The sequence below is a fragment of the Saccostrea cucullata genome, unplaced genomic scaffold, assembly GCF_032062105.1.
Source record: "Saccostrea cucullata isolate Sc308-1 unplaced genomic scaffold, CSIRO_AGI_Scuc_v1 ctg7470, whole genome shotgun sequence".
In the NCBI taxonomy this organism is placed as follows: Eukaryota; Metazoa; Mollusca; class Bivalvia; order Ostreida; family Ostreidae; genus Saccostrea; species Saccostrea cuccullata.
In genome coordinates, this window is record NW_026927592.1 from 1 (window position 1) to 21,023 (window position 21,023).

A 21,023-nucleotide genomic window follows, 5' to 3' on the forward strand; every position below is an offset into this window, starting at 1 on the left:
TTCAAAATTTTAAAAATCCCTAGCTTCATTTAAAACTCTTCATTTAAAACTCTCTAAGCTCTAACAAAAGATATTGAAAAAATAGTACCATAGAATTTATAGGTCAAAATTGCAGTTATTTTCAACTTATAGTGATCAGCAGTAAATAACACGCTACACCAAAAATCATTAATTATTACAGTAATTATATATAAAATCTATATAAAACATGTTTGTGTTCATGATAGTGTTAGATACATGTACACGGCTTCCTACTATCTTGGGCTAGTAGGTAAACCCTTAAGCTCAATTGGAAGATCACTGGACTGGCTTGCCAGAGGCCCTGAGTTTTATCCCAAGCAAAAGCCTATAAATGTATGTGTTTAATACAATCATTTGTGGCAGGTATCGGTTCGTTTTTTTGAACTTGACACATGAATTTGTGATCAGTAACCAGGAATAATGAATCTGTTGGTGTGACCATTGAACCTGACTAAACTTCCCCAAATACACTGCTTACTGTACAAAAGTACAATATTTTATGATATATTTTTTTCTTCAATTCAGATATCATAGAAAAATGTGTAGATAAAAAAAAATTACAGTTCATATTTATTTCTTTTTTGAATAACTTTATATTTAGGATATAATTATTATTTCATTTAATTCTGTAAGAGTAGTGTAAAAAATGATGAAGTTCTGATACATTTTTTTTCCATGGTTGTTAGTAAAAGGCTGTAGAGCTTACTCTTATCAGATACACCTGTATGTAGTTTTTAGCTTTACTGATCAGAGACCGAAATAGATTATGCAAAAGTAAGGTATCCATCATCTGTCTGTCTGTCTAAATGTCTGTCTACTTAGTCGTCCGTCTGTTAAAAAAATTCAAAACACTACTCCACCCTGAGTTTTTGGCTGATTACAGTATAACTTGGCATACAAGTAGACTGCACTAATATACATAATTCTTAATATGGGATTCTGATTTTAATGATCAGTGTTGCAATGACTAATAAAAATAGAAATTTCTGTGAAATATTTTCAAAATGCTACTTCTCTTACAGTTTTGGTCTGATTTCGAAAATAACATGGCACACGTGCAGATTATACACCTAGTAAACGTATACATTCTATTTACTGCTTTGCAAAAATTTAAATCAAAGTGCTACTTTTCTTTCCCTTTGCTCTTAGTGCTAACCAGTAAGGCTTGTAACAGTCTATTAAAGAATTCTAGTTTATCATTTCGCTTTATTTGTCCCTTTATACCTTTGTTTCTTTTAGACTACTTGAAGTTTTGGATAACCTCAATCAAGACATTTGGAGGCAAAGAGGCACCACTGTTTCTTGTTGTCACACACACAGAGAAAAAATCTAAAGAAGTAAGTATTCTTTCTTAAATAATGTAAATTATAAAAGGAATGAACAAAAATCCAACCTACCATGAGAATGTACAAGTACTGCCATATTTTACAGAAATATTAAAAAAAAAAAAAAAAAAGACGTCTGACCTATTAGGTTTTAAGATTGGTTATAGTCTTTAAAAAATGAATTGGGTTTTATTTTGTTGATGACTGTGGGAAAAATATGGATAATAATTCTTGTCTTTGATATTAATGGCTTACCTGAGCTGCAAACTCAAGTGAGCTTTATGGATCATCCGTTGTCCTGTGGCAATTCATCCTTCTGTATCTGTTGTTTCTCTTTAAAAATTTTCCTATCTTTTACTCCTTAAGTACCATGGTATGGGCCAAAAATTAACCAAGTTGTTACAATTTATCTTTCGCTTAGGTAAAATTTAGAAATTTCAAAGACACACCCAGTTTTAAATCTGTAAGCTTAATTTGACAATTTGTTCTTGAACTTGTATTGAAATTTAATTAGGGCCCTGCAAGGATTTGCGGGTGCCCTATAGTAATCACTCTGTCTGTCTGTCCGTCCGTCTGTCTGTCCGTCTGTCATTCTTCCGTCCACAAATTTTCCGTTTTTTCCTAATAACTTTTTTTATGGTAGTCCAATTAAGTTCAAATTTGGTATGGTAGTTCAGTAGGCAAAAAGACATATTTTGATGCTAAGTTTGTCTCTCTATGTCCTCTGGTTTTGGGATGGGGTGGTGGGGTAGATACCTTAACTATGTATAAGATTGAATGGGCAATTTTTTTTATGGTTGCCCATTCAAGTAGAAATTTGGTATGGTAGTTCAGAAGGCAGAAATACATATTTTGATGCTAAGTTTGGTTCTCTATGTCCCCTGGTTTGGAGCTGGGGTGGTGGGGTAGATTCCTTAACTTTATATATAAGAATGCATTGGCAAAGAGAGATAACTGCTGAAGATGTTCCCATTGTAAACTCAATGCTGCTATGAGTCCCTTGGGATTAATTAGCTTTCCTCCTGAAGAAAATCCAGAGCATTATCTTTATCCGCACATTGAGATGAATTACCACCTCTGTCTGCAAATGAAGTTTGTTTTGAAGTTAAATCAATTTGGAATGCTATGAACACTCCTATATGTGGATTTAAATATAAATTTTTATAATTTATTTTTGTTTAATTTAATAGTTATAATTTCATTGAATTCTAAAAACAAGAAATAGATTAAAGAAGAGTTTTTGATTTATTTTTTTTCACTTTATTTTAATTCAAGAATATTGTTAATTTTTTCACTTCATGTTAATTCAAGAATATTATTAATTTTTAAGGTAGTTGTATAAAAACCCCATTCTATCATTAATACTGAAAAAAGTTCTTATTGTAACTTTAAAGAAAATGATGAAGAGGTACATTAATCCCTTGGGATTAATTATCTAGCCTGCTGCAGAAAATTTAGTAGGCTTTTCTTTATATTTCACTTTAAGATTAATGAAAACCTTTGTCTGCAACTGCTGTTTGTTTGAAGTTAAGGTCAAGCCTTCATGTCATATTTGCATTCATTGAAGGCTGGCATTTTATATAACACAAGCTTCATAATTGTTTAAATATATATTCAATGTTAAGTTGTTCTTTACTGCCTAATGTAAATACAAGGGTATTATTTTCAGGTTTTTGAATATTCAGAAATTATCTTGAAATTTTAAAAATACAGTTGCTGTTGCTTATTTTTCGTACATTTTTTAATCATTCTGTAAGTTGCACCCTTTTAATTCTACCCCATGGCGGGGCCCTTCCTGACTGGTCAGTTTTCTAGTTTTATTCTGTTCTTTTCTTTTATAAGAAATCATGGTTTTGTATTAAACAGAAAAAAAATGTTTAAGGAAAGATCAAAACTGGAAAACACCAAATGAATTAAATAAATAAAATGAATAGTCAAAAATATATAATTACATATAAATTAGTTCTCATAGTTAAAAACAACTTTGCTATCTGTTGTCACAGTTGCATTAGCAGTCCTAATTGCCGGTAATAGGGTGTATAGAAGGACCATTCTTTAATTAGGGAAAAGACATTAGAAGTCACAAAAAATATCATCATAACAAGACCTCTATGCCAGAAAAAAATCAAACTTGTGAGAACGCTTCCTATGATAGTGTGTGTTTATTTTAATTTCTTTAAATCTTCGTTCTCGGGGTAGGGTAGTGCCACAATAGGACATTAAAGTTCATAAAAGACCTGATAAACCGCTAGACCAGATTTTAGGGGTAGGTTAATGCCAATATAGGATATTAAAGTTCATAAAAAAAACCCTAATAAACTGTTGGACCAGGAAAACTGAAACGTGTGATATCATCATCAGGTTAATTTGATTCAAACCATTTAAACATTGGTTCCGATGGCAATAGGCAATCAGAGATATACACTGAAATATAATAAAGCAGCACAGTTCAGACTTACTATGAAAAATCAACGGAAAAGAGAAGTGCGAAAACGGGAATTGTTTTTAAAACTGAATTTATTATTATTAAGCTGTTTTATTATGACATAACTTAAATACTTATGGAAATAGCATAATATAACCTACTCTGTACTATATGAAGTTTGGTCCGGTCAAAGTACATTCACGTGATGAATGCATAGTACGTGTACTGGATGTAGGTCATTAATAAATATCAATATAGTAAGGGCATACCCTATTTGAAATTAAAAATTCAAGCTATTAAGGTCAAGGTTTAGTAAATGAAAGGTGCGTACAGATTTATCAAATTTGAGAAATAAATTCCTTTAATGATGCTTTACAACTTTAGCTTGATCAGATAAGGAGTTTGGGGGCATAATTTGTAGGTAAACAAGATGAAAAACTGTATTTTAAGCTGTAATTTTTAATGACAAATTAAGAAAACCAGTCATGAATATGGGTTTTTTATTTTTGGTATTCGGCAAAGGAAATGTATCCAGATTGCCTACAGTCTATCACAAAGCGGTAATTAGTATGTTCATGACCTCGTCTTTAAATCAATATCAAATTTAATATAGGTATCTGCTTTACTTTTCATATGATTTCAAATTGAATAAAATGACAATAACCTATTTTTTTTACATAATTCTGCTAAAGCTGTAAAGTACGGGAAAAAGAAAGTTGAAATTGATTATGAGGTCATAATGGATCTAGCACCAAAAAAATTAGTCTTAAGTTATTTACTTGATCTTGACCTTAATTGTTTCTGCTTACTTTGTACCTTCTGAAAAGTACTTCTGCTTTGCATAGAATTTGCTTTTTAATAGTTAAAATTTCAGGTAAATAGCCCTATGTCGAAATATATTTGACTTTTACCAAATTTTTTGTGTACTTATAAATCCACGCTCTCGATTTAAAGGAAGCAGTAGCACATTTCAAGTTAAGGAACATATCCTTTATTTATATTCAAAACATGGTTAGGATTTATTTAGTCTATGCCACTGCAAAAGGACGATTTTAAAATTGCAAATTATTTCATTATCTGGTATTATGAAGAAATACAAAAAAGTCGCTGTTTTTTGGCGTAACAGTAAACTTTTCCTGTAAAAGTTAAACCCGCCGCCTTTTTTTTTAGCCTTAACAATGTTCCGAAGAATTAAGGTACTGTGAGCAGTGACTACTAATTGATACCCCAGGCCCCTTTTTATAACCCCCGCAAACGAAGTAAAGGGGGGTATATTGGAATCAACATGTCCGTCTGTCCGTCTGTCTGTCTGTCTGTAGACGAGATTTTGTCCGGACCATTTCTCAGAAACATGGAAAGATTTGTCTGAAAATATGTACACATATTATTCACCATATGAAGTTGTGCACCTGATATTTTCATCTTGATTCGATTATTATTTTGAATTTTACAGGTGTTTTTTTTTTATTTTTATTTTGTGGTTTTGTCCGAACTTTTTCTCAGAAACTGTTGCAAGGATTAATCTGAAAATCTGTACACTTATTATTCACCCTATGAAGGTGTGCACCTGGAATTTTCAAACCCTTTTTGTTGATTTTTTTTTGCATTTTACAGGTTTTTTTTTTATTTTAATTGACTTTTTCATTTTGGGCTCATGTATAAGGTTTGAGATAAAGAATCTAGAATATCTGTTCAAAAATACTACAGCTTAAAACTACTCATTAAAACTTTAAAAAAAGAAACGTCATCAAGTCTTATAAATAGTTTTTACATTGCACAGAAGATAATGTAATTTCATTTGTCTCTTGGGAATAATGAGTGGACATGCATCCAGTTAAAGATAAATTAATGAGTTTGGTGTTGGAAGTTGTTAAGGCATATCTCTTATCCAGCGTGTGTGTTATCTAATCTCCAGGGAATAAGGCACAAGAATTCAAGATCTCTCTTTTCTTATTTGCTTAATTGAAATTTATTGTCTGTCAAAGCACTTCATTACTGGATGACCAGCTCTTTATTTTCAAAATGCATTTCAAATTGATATATCAAGATTAATTTGATTTTGTATAATGGTTTTTTTTTAACAATCAGTTTGCAGAGTGACATAAAACATAATTGCAGTAATTTTTTTTAATGCAAGAATAAAAAAAATAAAATGAAAAAATATTTAAAAAAAAGTTACAATAGAATTACAATGTACTACTATTGATGTTTCATTTGGTTGTACCTTTGTTTCATTAAGAAACATGATGAGCAATTATATTTCACTGCAAATTTTTGTAAGTAATTTGTGAACACCTTAGATCCATAAAGTATTTTTAATTGGCACCTTCTTTGAAAAACCCAGCGGGGGGTATTTGTCCCTATTGGACAGTTCTAGTTTATAATGGCAAAATGCATGTTCTGCTTGTACGTGATAAAAAACTCGGATGTGCAATGGAAAGCAATTATAAAATGATAACTAGATGCTGTCATGAGACAGTAATACCCGCACTAAGGTGTTTGCCTCTAAATGCACACTTCTTCATATTGGGCTTTACCAAGGAAAAAGCAGGGGCGGATCCAGCAATTTTTGAAAGGGGGGGGGTTCCAGGGTTATGCCCCTCAACCCCCCCCCCCTACATATTCTCAAGCAAAGATTCACAGACTTGTATGGAAAGATCTAAGGTTGTGGTAAATACTATCTATGTTTGATGTCCTTCAAAAAAAAAGCGTACCCCCATTCCGAACAAAATAAAAACAAAGCAAAAAAAAAAAAAAAAAAAAAAAAAAAAAACAAAAATTACGGAAGCCTTAAAATTGAATGGATTCGTTTCACTGTTGAAGATTATAAAGAATTTTTTTTAAGAATTTTAAAAACCTTTTTGGGGTGGGGTGCGGGTTGGCTTTAAAACAAAGAGTTACATGTTAGTTCGTTCAATTGATCAAGATATGATAAAAACGGTACATATTTAGCAAACACAGCCAAAGATCGCGGAAATCTAATATCAAATTAAACCTCGCAACCATTCTCTCATAAAAAATATATAATAGAGAAGGTGATTGGAGGAAACTAAATGTGTGAGAATCTATCTATTCAATAAATAAGACTTATAAATATATAATCTAAGAAATTTTTATCCTCTCTCTCTCTCTCTCTCCACTTGGCAAAAAAAAAGGGGGGGGTTTCCAACCCCCCCCCCCCCTCTGGATCTGCCAATGAAAAGTCAATATAATTCAATAATTTACATAATACATGTATTCATCAAATTGACATAATATGCTCGGGTCCATGTAGCTGCAGATCTGGTTTTATATATTTGTCTTTTATAACGCTACAGACCCCCATGCAAAAAAGGTGCAATTTACGCGCAATTTTTTTTTAGCATTTTGGGGCAGAATTTCTCCACTTTCTAGCATTAGGAAAATCAACTACCTTTCACTCCCTAATTTTAGACACATTCTCTGGCCAATATGTATATTTTGTCCACCTCCCAGTCATTTATAGTAATTCTACGGCAATAAACTTGCTTGATGTGAATTTTCAGCAATCTAACAAATAATTTTAATCAAGCTTTTATCTGGAGTAGAGACACTATAAAGGGTTGGGAGATGGATAAAATATACAGATTGATTAAAAAATGTCCCTAGAATTGGGAGTGAAAGGTTTAAAATTGACCGATGCTGGAAATGGAGAAATTCCCCCCAGAAGTCGCAAAAAATATTGCGCCGAAAATTGCCCTTTTTTGCTTTACACGATCTGCAGTCAAAGACTTATATAAAAAACCCATAACGCTACAGACCTGCAGCTAGTGACCATGTGACCCATGGGCCCCATTTTATAGGTATTTCATATTCTTAATTCATTACCAGTGGAAATTAAACTACAGAATTAAATTAATGATGTAAATTAGGTTTGAAAAAGGGGGGGGGGGGGATTTTTGGCACATAATTGGAACTTTTTAAATCTATTTTCTCATATAGATTAACAACAAATAATATTATTCAAATTAGTGTAAAGCGTTTTTGATGAATTTTTCAATATGTGCAAAGTTTATTTATATTTGATTAGGCAAAAACTTCTTGAAAGCTGCCATATACACAATAAATTTTAAAAGTAAACCCCCACCCGCTCCCATCAACACACACACACAAACACACCTTATTTGTCTGTTTTTGCAAATAGGCCTAAATTGCAAAGCTAAAATAAAACATCTTTTGTAAATGATAATTTTCAATTTGTTTTTGCACTATACATGTATCTGAACACCTGCATCACATTGGGTTTGGGTCACGTACCCAACTTAAGTACTAGTTTTACCATTGGCATTATCATTTTAGATTTCACTCACGTGCAGTAGGATACTAGTGTGCATATTTGCATATATGTCGATAGGAATTATTTCATTTTGTGTTTTAACTGGATTATATTTCATGAAGATGACAGGGCCTAAATAATAACAATCGGAAAGTAAAGTTTTGGTATAGATTTGGGTAAAATATCTGAAATGCAAACGGTTAGGTTAAAGTTTAAAGGATCAAAGGTCATCCGATGCTAAAATAACAATTTTCACATTTGAAATTATCCCCGTTATCAACGTTACATTCATTTACAAATCCATTTTTTTTTTGGAGGGAGGGGGGGGGGGGGGGGGGGGGGGGGGGGGGGGTAGGGGGGGTTCCAGCCAGAATTTCCTGAGAAGCAAGAAATAAAAGAAGTTATGGTTTGGTCTGTTTTTAGGGTGGGGGGAATTAGGGCATCCAAAGTCATTTTTTATTTCCTCCAGTACATACTATAGTCCTGCAAATTGGGGGGGAAAGGGATGGGGGGGGGGTGATGGGGGGCGATCTCCCAAATCCTTTCCCCCTGTCCCTGTAATGACAAATGATCACTACTCCTAAATAGTAGGAAACTTTTTCCATTTGACTATACAAAATATTGTTTTATTATGTTATGTAAATTTAATGGAAAAAGGTTATGAACCCCTAGAGGTCATCCCCACTCTCCTAATGAGCGGGAAATGTTCACAATATGACTGCAGTAAATTAAATAAAAGTGCATCAATGATAAGATTACTTGACATTTTATTCATGAATTTGTGTCAACATATCTTCCTAGAATTAGGAATGAGAATACATTCAGAGATGGACCACATTAAACTATTTGTATGAACATTTTTTTTTGCATACATGAAAAAACAGGGGTGGGAAGGGGTGAGGGGAAGGATGAGTTAATATTTCTTTACGTCTTAATGGTTGAAAACTCCTAAAATGAATGTTGACCTCAAATCTAACTTGTCCTCATTATTTTTCAAATGGTGGTGTCTCCATATGAGTGAAAAATTCCTGAGAGGGATGTTTAACAACAAAAACAAAATGACATAAGAACACAATATTAATTTGCGTTAAGAAATACGCAGGGATTATTTCCATCATAAATCTTCTTCTCAAGAACAGCAAGGGCATATTCTTGTCCCCCATTTTGGGGAAAGGAAGAGGTTGCTCAAATCTCATTTGTCTGTCAGTCTGTCCATCTTATTGACAGCTAGTATGTGCATCTGTCACAATAAATTTAACCTTGGTCATAACTTTTGAATGATAAGAGATAGTGCTTTCATATTTCACATGCACATTACCACAAAACTTTCTAAATATACTATGATTTTTTAACCCAAGTGAGACCTTTGACCTTAAAGTTTTACCTACTTTCCAAAAAATAACATTTTAAATTGATCATTTTGAAAGAGAAAAGAAAGGGCATTCAAATTATACATGTTTATTACATGTGAAAAGACTTTTCTAAATATATCATGACTTTTGACTCTGTGACCTTGACCTAGAAGTTTAACCTACTTTTCAAAAATATTATATTGTATATATAACTTTTGATTCAAAAGAGATAGGACTTTCATATTTGACATGTACATTACCTGCAACAAAATGTTTCAGAGCATGCTATGATTTTTCCCCTTTGACCCAATTTTCAAAAATTGATATATGATAGGGGTGCATATTTGACACACAATCTGCCATAAATTATGGTATCTCATTCACTAAAACACAGAAAGCAGAGGATTCTTTGAATTTGCTTGTATAATCTTGATAGATGGAAACATGCTCATATAATATAGATTCAAGTTTTTTATGCCACACCATGATTAGGAATACATGTATAGTTTTTGTCATGTCCGTCCTCCACCCTTCCATCTGTCTTTCCATCGGGCTCAAAGAAACTTTCTAGATATTTTTATCAAAGTTCATATGTTGATGCATACTGAAGTAAATATCCAACTGCAGCAATATTTTTTGACTTTGACTTTTCCTTTGACCTTCACATAACTTTTCTTTAAATTAGTGTTAAGCTTTATTTTAAAGAAACCATTCAAGTTGTGTAATGAAACTTCACATGATGATACATACTGATGTAAGCTTTACGATGCTTCACTCTTTTTTACCTTGACCTTTCTTGTGACCTTTGACCTCACTTTTCTAAAATTACTGTCTAGACCAGTTTTGAATAAACAATTCAAGATATATTTATCAAACGTCATATGCTGATACATACTGCTAAGAGTTATTAATACGTCAACATATTTTGACCTTGAATTTTCCTTTGACCTTGACCTCACTTTTTAAAATATCATTTTTCGACACTATTACTCCCCCCGGGGCAAAATCAACATTCTAAAACCTTACTGCACATCTACATGACACCACCAACCATCTCCCAAAAGATGATTAGGCTACTTTGTAAAATGTAAGAGGAGTTCAGGGAAGACGGGGCTTTTTGCATAAAAAACGTCATTTTTCGACCCCCATTTGACCCCCCGGGGCAAAATCAAAATTCCGAAACCTTACTGCACATCTACAGCACACCACCAACCATCTCCCAAAAGATGATTAGGCTACTGTGTAAAATGTAAGAGGAGTTCAGGGAAGACGGGGCTTTTTGCATAAAAAAACGTCATTTTTCGACCCCCATTTGACCCGCCGGGGCAAAATCAAAATTCCGAAACCTTACTGCACATCTACAGGACCTCACCAACCATCTCCCAAAAGATGATTAGGCTACTGTGTAAAATGTAAGAGGAGTTCGGGAAGAAGGGGCTTTTTGCATAAAAAACGTCATTTTTCGACCCCCATTTGACCCCCCGGTGCAAAATCAAAATTCCGAAACCTTACTGCATATCTACATGACACCACTAACCATCTCCCAAAAGAGGATTAGGCTACTATGTAAAATGTAAGAGGAGTTCAAGGAAGACGGGGCTTTTTGCATAAAAAACATCATTTTTCGACCCCCATTTGACCCCCCGGGGAAAAATCAAAATTCCGAAACCTTACTGCACATCTACAGGACACCACCAACCATCTCCCAAAAGATGATTAGGCTACTGTGTAAAATGTAAGAGGAGTTCAGGGAAGACGGGGCTTTTTGCATAAAAAACGTCATTTTTCGACCCCCATTTTGACCCCCCGGGGCAAAATCAAAATTCCGAAACCTTACTGCACATCTACATGACACCACCAACCATCTCCCAAAAGATGATTAGGCTACTGTGTAAAATGTAAGAGGAGTTCAGGGAAGACGGGGCTTTTTGCATAAAAAAACGTCATTTTTCGACCCCCATTTGACCCCCCGGGGCAAAATCAAAATTCCGAAACCTTACTGCACATCTACATGACACCACCAACCATCTCCCAAAACATGATTAGGCTACTGTGTAAAATGTAAGAGGAGTTCAGGGAAGACGGGGCTTTTTGCATAAAAAACGTCATTTTTCTACCCCCATTTGACCCCCCGGTGCAAAATCAAAATTCCGAAACCTTACTGCACATCTACATGACACCACTAATCATCTCCCAAAAGATGATTAGGCTACTGTGTAAAATGTAAGAGGAGTTCAGGGAAGACGGGGCTTTTTGCATAAAAAACGTCATTTTTCGACCCCCATTTGACCCCCCGGGGCAAAATCAAAATTCCGAAACCTTACTGCACATCTACATGACACCACCAACCATCTCCCAAAAGATGATTAGGCTACTGTGTAAAATGTAAGAGGAGTTCAAGGAAGAAAAGTGTGACAGACGGACGGACGGACGGACGGACGGACGGACATGAGTAACAACAATATACCCGAACTTTCTTTAGAAAGTGAGGGTATAATAAGACCAAATATGAATTTGTCGTTCGGTACCTATTCATTCATGAGTACACAGAATAACGAAATAATACTGGCAGGCGCGTCGCCCAGTATAAAAAGACGTCACTGACCTTTTGAGTCTATAATGGACACAGACTCAAGGAGTTCGATTGGTGCCCCTCGGATAATCCTCAAGGATATTGTATTATTTTATGGACTTTGAGACTTTGAGTACTGTTCGATGTCTCCAATGAAGGATATGGAGAAAGCGAACACCATTCAATCTCAAAGTCCATTAAACAATATACAAAATCAGAGTAGAGCAAACACGGACCTCCAAAACATCCGAGGTGGGATCAGGTGCCATGGGGGAAAACTGCATTGTTTTATAGACTTTTGCTATGGGAAACTCAAAATATGTGTCAGATAAAAAAATGGAGGTGCACAACGGCAATATGTAATTAAGATTCTGTGAAAATTCTGTGAAAGTTTTATCAAAGAGACCAGAAAGCCTTATGCGATAGTAGTGCAATCCGTCGTTAATCTAGCTGTCTGTCTGTCCGTACTTCTGTCTGTCTGCAAACAATTTTATAGCTCACCTGAGCCGAAGGCTCAAGTGAGCTTTTCTGATCACATTTTGTCCGTCGTCTGTCCGTCCGTAAACTTTTCACATTTTCGACTTCTTCTCAAGAACCACTGGGTCAATTTTGACCAAACTTGGTACAAAGCACCCTTTGGTAAAGGGAAATTTAAATTGTTAAAATGAAGGGCTAAGTCCCTTCACAAGGGGGGATAATCAAGAAAAAACAAAAATAGGGTGGGGTCTTTAAAAAAATTTTCTTCTCAGGAACCACTGAGCAAGGAAAGCTGAAACTTAAGTGGAAGCATCCTGGGATAGTGTAAATTCTAAATTGTTCAAATTATGACCCCGCGGGTTGGGCAGGGCCACAAAGGAGATTCAAAGTTTTACACATAAATATATAGGAAAAATGTTTGATAATCTTCTTCTCAAATACCACTGGGCCAGAAAAGCTGAAACTTATGTGGAAGCATCCTGGGGTAGCGTAGATTTTAAATTGTTCAAATCATGACCCCCGGGGGTGGGCGGGGCCACAATGGGGAATCAAAGTTGTACATAGAAATATATATGAGAAATCTTTGAAAATCTTCTTCTCAAGAACCACTGAGCCAGAAAAGCTGAATCTTATGTGGAAGCATCCTGAGACATTGTAGATTCTAAATTGTTCAAATCATGACCCACAGGGGTAGGACGGGGCCACAATGGGAAATCAAAGTATTACATAGAAATATAAAGGAAAAGTCTTTGCAAATCTTCTTCTCAAAAACCACTGGGCCAGAAAAGCTGAAACGTATGTGAAAATATCCTCAGGTAGTGTAAATTCTAAATAAATCAAATCATGACCCCCGAGGGTAGGGTGGGGCCACAATGGGAAATCAAAGTATTACAAAGAAATATATAGGAAAAGTCTTTGAAAATCTTCTTTTCAAGAACCACAGGCCCAGAAAAGCTGAAACTTATGTGGAAGCATCCTGGGATGGTGTAGATTTCAAATTGTCTAAACTATGATCAGTGCGGTAGGGTGTGGTCAAAGTATGTATTACAAGGGGAAAATTTAGTAAAGAACAGAATGGTCAAAGTATCTCAGGTGAGCGATGTGGCCCATGGGCCTCTTGTTTCAAAATGCTACTCCTCCTATAGTTTTGATCTGATTTTAATATAACTTTGCTCAAAAGTAGACCACACTTAGATACGTAATACTGTTATCGGTTTTTGATTTCGTTGAACAGTGTTGCCGTGGTTACTTAAAATAGAAACTCCTGTGAAAAACATTCAAAATGCTACTCCTTCTACACTTTTGGTCTATTTCAATATAACTTGGCACATAATTTGACTTCACTAAGATACATAAATCTGCATATAGATTTTTGATTTTGAAGAATGGTGAAGCTGCAATTACTAAACATAGAAATTTCCTTGAAAATGAAAAAAACGTCAAATTACGTTTGGTATAATATATTTGCCTTTGCTAAAGAGACAAATGAAGGCCAAAACTTGTCTACTTGATAAATTTGTTGCCCCCTTATCGTTCTTGATTTTGTGTTTTATGACCTCATAAAGACCCATTGATGTAAATATGTAACACATTAGATCTAGTGTAATTTTGCCGTATTTTATTGATTTGATTTGAATCTTTTTTTTTTTGGATATAAACGTAATTTTGTTTTTAGATGAACTATCCGATTCTAAAGTAAAGTTTACTCTATTTGAACCAATCGTTGATTAGACACAGTAACTGAAAACAAGAGCTTTTTCATAGTCAATGTATAAACCAGATGACGCGACCTTTAAATATAGAATGTTTCATAGCAGGATGATCCTGGTGAAAACCCTTTTGAAATCAAGATTTTTCTCTTCCTATTATGATTACTTTTTTAAAATTAATATTTTATAAACAAAAATCTTCATATTTTTATTTGATACGTATACGTCATACATGTTTTTAGGTCACCTGAGAAAACTCAGGTGACCTATTGCTATCACTTTTCGTCCGTCGTAGTTCGTCGTGCGTTAACATTTGAACATTTTCAGCTTCTTCTCTGAAACCACTGAACCAATTTCAACCAAATTTGGCATATAGCATCTATGGGTGAAGGGGAACAAAAATTGTGAATTTCATTGTCCCTGCCCCCCTGGGGCCTGGGGGTGGGGCAAAAACCACTAAAATTAGTGCAATCTTTAAAAATCTTCTACTTTACTCCTGGACATCAAGCTGTCAAACTGTTTGCATGATTGTAATCAGCATTGAGTCCTCTACCAAAATTGTGAAATTCATAGCCCCGGGGTCATGGGTTCTAGTGCTAGGGCGGGGCCAAATAAGTATATTGTGAAAATGCATTATTTCTTTGAAAATATTCTTCTCTGCTCCTGGGTATTAAATAAACCTACTAAGTACAAAAATTGTGAATTTTATGGCCCCAGGGTCAAGGGTTCTGGTGTAAGGGTGGGGCTCTATAGATTATAATAGTGAAAATTCATGAATTCTTTGAAAATCTTCTTCCCTGCTCCTGGGTATTAAATAAACTACTTAAGTGCATAGTTATGATGAGCAAGAGTATTTCTACCAAAATTGTGTATTTCATGGCTCCAGGGTCAGGGGTTCTGGTGTAGGGGGGGTGTATAGATAATATAGTAAAATTACATGAATTCTTTGAAAATCTTCTTCTCTGCTCCTGGGTATTAAGTTAATTACCTAAGTGGATAGTTATGATGAGCAATAGTGCCTCTACCAAAATTGTAAATTTTATGGCCCCCAGGGTCAGGGGTTCTGGTGTAAGGAGAGGGGGGCTCTATAGATCATATAGTGAAAATTCATGAATTCTTTGAAAATCTTCTTCCCTGCTCCTGGATATTAAATAAACTAACTAAATGCATAGTTATGATGAGCAAGAGTACCTCTATCAAAATTGTGAATTTTATGGCCCCAGGGTCAGGGGTTCTGGTGTAGGGGGGGGGGTCTATAGATAATATAAGTGAAATTACATGAATTCTTTGAAAACCTTCTTCTCTGCTCTTGGGTATTAAATAAACGAACTAAGTGCATAGTTATGATGAGCAAGAGTGTCTCTACAAAAATTGTGAATTTTATGACCCCAGGGTCAGGGGTCCTGGTGTAAGGGTGGGGGGGGGGGGGGCTCTACAGATTATATAGTGAAAATTCATGAATTCTTTGAAAATCTTCTTCTCTGCTCCTGGATATTAAATAACTAACTAAATGCATAGTTATGATGAGCAAGAGAACCTCTACCAAAATTGTGAATTTGATGGCCCCAGGGTCAGGGGTTCTGGTGTAGGGGGGGGGGGTCTATAGATTATATAGTGAAATTACATGAATTCTTTGAAAATCTTCTTCTCTGCTCCTAGGAATGAAATATACTAATAACATAGTTATGATGAGCAAGGTAACCTCTTCTAAAATTGTGAATTTTTTGGCCCTAGGGTCAGGGGTTCTAGTGATAGGGCGGGGCTCTATTGATTTTATGATGAAAATACATTGAATCTTTGAAAGTTTTCTTCTCTGCTCCTTGGTATTAAGCAGATGAACTACCTATATAGTTATGATGAGCAAGAGTACTAATCTTCCAGAATTGTGAATTTCAAGGCCCCAGGCTCAGGGGTACCATAAAAGGGGGGGGGGCTGTACTTATATACTGAAACTGGATGAATTGTTCGAAATATGCTCCTTGGTATTAATCAAATATTTTTGAAAAGCAAGGATGCAATGTGTGGATCAAGGCGACTGGGTGTTGCGGGTTCGTCCTTATTATAATTAATAACAAAAGTCACAAGCGTTTTCACATTTATCTAGATTACAACAACTGTACATAGTATATATTCCGGATCCACAGGAACCATCACCGTTACACCACACACAATACAACACCAAACACAAGACGTAACGTAGGACATGTAACCTGGAACGGAGGACGTATAACGGGACCTACATAACACAAAATTGCAAACACATTAAGTTACACAGTTAAAAACTCAAATCTACATACAAGTAATTACCAACATAACCCACCATACATGAAAATGGGATAATAAGGGGGTCAACATCACATCGCTGCTTTACAGAACTTGAATTAAATGCTTTTACACAATAATTACATTATTCTACATGTAACTTACACTTACACACAGTAACGTCACTTACATAGTTACTTTACGGTTTAGAATCATAATGAAACTATATACTACAATACTAGAGCCGATACTATCAATTAACACTATTCACTATGATATTTATAGAACATACAAACTATACAAACGAATAAATTAAAATTGAAATACGTGGAAATAACAAAGTTATCTCAGGACTGTTTAACAAAACAGAGAGGAAAAAAATGTAAATAAAACATGTTACTCACCTCAGAAGTCAGTGTCTGTATTAACGATATACAATACTCAGTACTTTAACTTTACAAATCTTAACAGTAAAATTGGACAATCAGAGCTCGTTCTGTTACATCTTGGAAAGCTGGTTTTAAGAAGGGCGAAAGCCTAAACTCAGGTGAATAAATACAGGTAATGTAGAGGTACCACAGAGGGTGTTCGAAGGGGTCCAGAATGGAAAAACTGAAAGAAACTAAGGAACAACGTTAGAACAAATATCACAGTAAATTTTAAATACAAATAGAAAAAAAACATCGTAAATGTGACACTGGGTCTAACTGATGTCATAAATCCAAATAAGCTGCACAAATTGAAATTCATTTTTTTCAGTAAAGTATCCAAACAAAAATCCAAATGTAATTTCAAGCTCATTCATATTCCTCAGATGAACTCATTTCCGTATACAACCCAAAGTGCTCAGGACATTGTTTCATATGACCTTCAAAAAACAAGATTTGAAAAACACATAAAACTATAAATATGTAGTTCCAGGTGGATTCAAGCTTTGTCCCTATGAAAAATAACAGGGGGTTTAACCATGCAATTATTAACCAGGTTGTCAAAATGAAGGTTTTTTAGCTCACCTGAGCAGAAGGCTGATGGCCTGGCATGTTTTAAAAATCTTCTTCTCAATAAACACTACACCAGGAAAGATAAAACTTATAGGGAATCATCCTCAGGTAGTGTTTAGATTTAGATTTATTCAAATCATAACCCCCGGGGGAAGAGCAGGGCCACAATGGCTGATAAAGTTTAATATAGAAATATATAGGGAAAATCTTTAAAAATCTTCCTCTCAAGAACCACTGTGTCAAGAAAGATGAAACTTATAGGGAAGCATCCTCAGGTAGTGTAGATTCAGATTTATTCAGATCATGACCCCTGGGGATAGGGCGAGCCACAATGACCAATCAAAGTTTTACATAGAAATATAAAGAGAAATTCAATAAAAAATCTTCTCAAGAATAGAAGAGGCATGGATGATCATACTTATATGTAACCTTGACCTCAGGTAGTGGACATTCAATTTTGTTCAAATCATGACCCATGGGGTAGGGCGGTGTCACAACATGGAATAAAAGTTTTACATAGAAACATGTAGAAAAAATATTTAAAAATCTTCTTTTCAAGAATAGCAAAGCCATGACTAGTCCAATTCATATGGAAATATTCTCAGGTAGTGTAGATTCAATTTTGCTCAAGTCATGGCCCCTGGGGGTTAGGGCAGGGCCACAGTGTAAGTTCAAATGTAAAGGGCAATAAAGCCACAAATAGTCAAAAAAATATGCAAGCATCCTTAGCTAGTGTAGATTCAAGTTTGTTCAAATCATACCCTCTCAGTTTTTTAAGGATTGGTTGGGACCACTATTAGGTTTAAAGTTTTCAATAAGAAACTGATTTCTGCTTTTTTTTCTGGCCACATTGCACAGGTGAGCGATATGGCCCATGGGCCTCTTGTTTATGCTTTTATTGTGGATTAAAAATCATTTAAATAGATTTTAAGTTTTTAAAAGTGTTCTGTATGAGAGCACATACTAAACACATATCATACAAAAGTTCTTTAGAAACCTTTAATTCACAGTAGCTATCTATTTACTGCTTTACATCCAAAGTGACAAAATATACTATAAGGGATACCAAATCTGCAGTTTTATCTTTAATCAATTAGATTTTGTACCAATTTTACTCCTGAGATACCTGTTACTCCAGATTTCTCAAAGATCTATAGCATTATATTATTATGATTTTAGTGCACAGTTATGTTTTTAAAATATTTTCATGTTTGCTTTGTTTTTATCTTCAGGAAATAAAAAAGTATCTTAGGGAGTTCTGGAATGCTGTACCAGACGAGGACAGAGATTGCTTAAGTGAGTCTCTGAATGATCGGGAATATGCAGTAGGTCTAAAGGAACTTAATGATGATACCAAGGAAATGCTGGAATCAATGAAAAAGTCCATAGTGGAACTATTTACAGATGAGAACAATACAAAAGTTCAATTGCCTTCTTCGTGGGCTCTAATGGAGCAATTATTATATGAAGGAGACTGGAAGGTTTTGACCCTGAGTGAAATCTGGAAGCTCAACTCATCTCTTCCCCATGAATACCAAATCAAAAGTGATGAAGAAATGTCAAAATTTTTAAAATGTTTTCATGACAGTGGCCTTCTTTTGAATTTTGAAGAAGTGGAATTGAGGGAATATGTAATACTAGACATTCAGTGGTTTGCTAATGCTTTCAGTAAAATAATTGCTGATGAAAACCACATCAATAAAGATTGTCAAACAAAATTAATCAAAGAGTGGAAATCCTTCAACAAAACAGGGGAACTCAAAGAAACAGTAATAGATGCTTTGTGGAAAGATGAACCCTCTTACTTGAAACATAAAAATGAAATTATGCCATACATGGAGAAACTTCAAATGCTGGTACATTTGAATGCATTTGAGGCTGTATCAGTAGGTAGCTTGTCATGGTATGTCCCGTGTATGAACAAAAAGCAGTTTAAAGCTGACTTCAGTGAAGATATATGGGAATGCTCCTCCATTTTGTGCTATCGATTCACATCTTTTGCCATTTTTGTGTTCTACAGACTAGTAGCATATTGCATGGGGTTTTTAAGATGGAATGTTTCAAATGATGGAGATCATGAAGGAAGTCTATGTCTTTATCAAACGGCGGCAGTGTTTGATCACAATGAACACACTGTTGTTGTTGGTATATGTAATGATGATATTCAGTTGCAGGTGTTGAGAATCAAACCATTGACTGTAGAGAAAGGTGTATCAAATGAAATTGGAAACTCCATTGATAAAGGAATAGAAAAATTGACAGAAACATTTATTGGCACAAATATATTCCTCAGAGGATTCAAATGTCAAAACATTATTTGTAATGAGAAAGATCTATCTTTTACCGTTTCAAGTGAGCTGTCCAAAATCAAGGCTAAAGAAATTCAGTGCAAGTGTCAACTTCAGCAGAAACATGTGATAAATGTACAGACGACACAGGGATTCTGGGAAAAGGTAACAGTTATACTTAATAATCTTTATACTCCCTGTCAAAGAAAAATCGAGAAATTGATTTTTAGGACTTATATTGTCTGCCTGTCTGTTAGTACGAGGGTTGATCCAAAAGTAATCGCAGCTAGGATAAGGCTGCCCGTAAAATATCAAACTGTTCAAACTGTAGTAACTTCTCTGAACTACCTAGATATGACGTCATAATAGAATATGACGTCAAGTCACTACATACTTGTGCTGACATGACGGGGAAAGTGTCATAACTATTACACGGCATGTAAATTTATTATGGGGATTTGTGTTTAAGAGTAAGAGTCGTTTTTTTATGCTCGTATGTGCTGTTATAATGTTTAACATTTGATATTTAAATATCTCCATTCCTTTTGCTTGTCCGATATGCATATATTCAAGCAATAGCAAAAGATTATGTTTGAAACGCTCCCCTTACACTTCCGTAGACAAAGTTAGAATTTATGAATCGTGTTTATACTGGACTGGCACAAGTGAAAGACAAGGATAAATTGAAGATATTCTGCGTGAATCTTAAAGAGAACTATGTCTTCTAACTGAATTTTGCTGGGGATCGTGTGTAGTTTATCCGTTTTTGTACACATCGCAATAAAGACTGGAAAATACCCCTTCTTACGTTGGTAATTTTAATTTTCGTAAAATATTTTCTTAAGAAGTAAAAATGAAACCTGCCCCCAGCACTTTTTATGTACCAGGGATCACGATGAAATGATCTATGTAACAAACTTTGCACAATATTTTCGTTTTGCACTTGTGTCGAGGTGATTTTTGTGCAACATATAAGAATATCAAAAATGTCCGTCACGTGATCAACACAGTCATCTGACATCAAAGAAACGCTTTATTATAATACCTGATTAAACTATTATCTCAAGTTAACTGCAATTTCAAACAAGGATCACATATTAATTTTAAATCAAGCTCAAAATAAAATGTATATTTTTAAGACATTTTAAGCCTTCGGACAGCCTTATCATAACTGCGATGTCACAACTGCGATAAAATTTAAAATAATCGGCGTAAAGCAACAAAATTAAGCAAGGATGGAAGCTATATTTATTTCAAATTAGATCTGAAAATTTCAGTTCAACATGATATATACTTT

At 34.7% G+C, this 21,023-nt stretch overlaps 1 protein-coding gene across 1 annotated transcript; it reads left to right on the top strand.

Moving 5' to 3' along the window:
• Window positions 1-1,260: 1,260 nt before the first annotated feature.
• LOC134274886 (probable serine/threonine-protein kinase pats1) lies at window positions 1,261-19,995 on the top strand (the record flags this gene model as incomplete). Its single annotated transcript, XM_062757129.1, has 3 exons — window positions 1,261-1,358; window positions 18,671-19,891; window positions 19,984-19,995. Coding segments are annotated over 3 exons (1,331 nt in total), but the record flags the coding sequence as incomplete, so codon positions are not given.
• Between the last annotated feature and the right edge of the window lie 1,028 nt (window positions 19,996-21,023).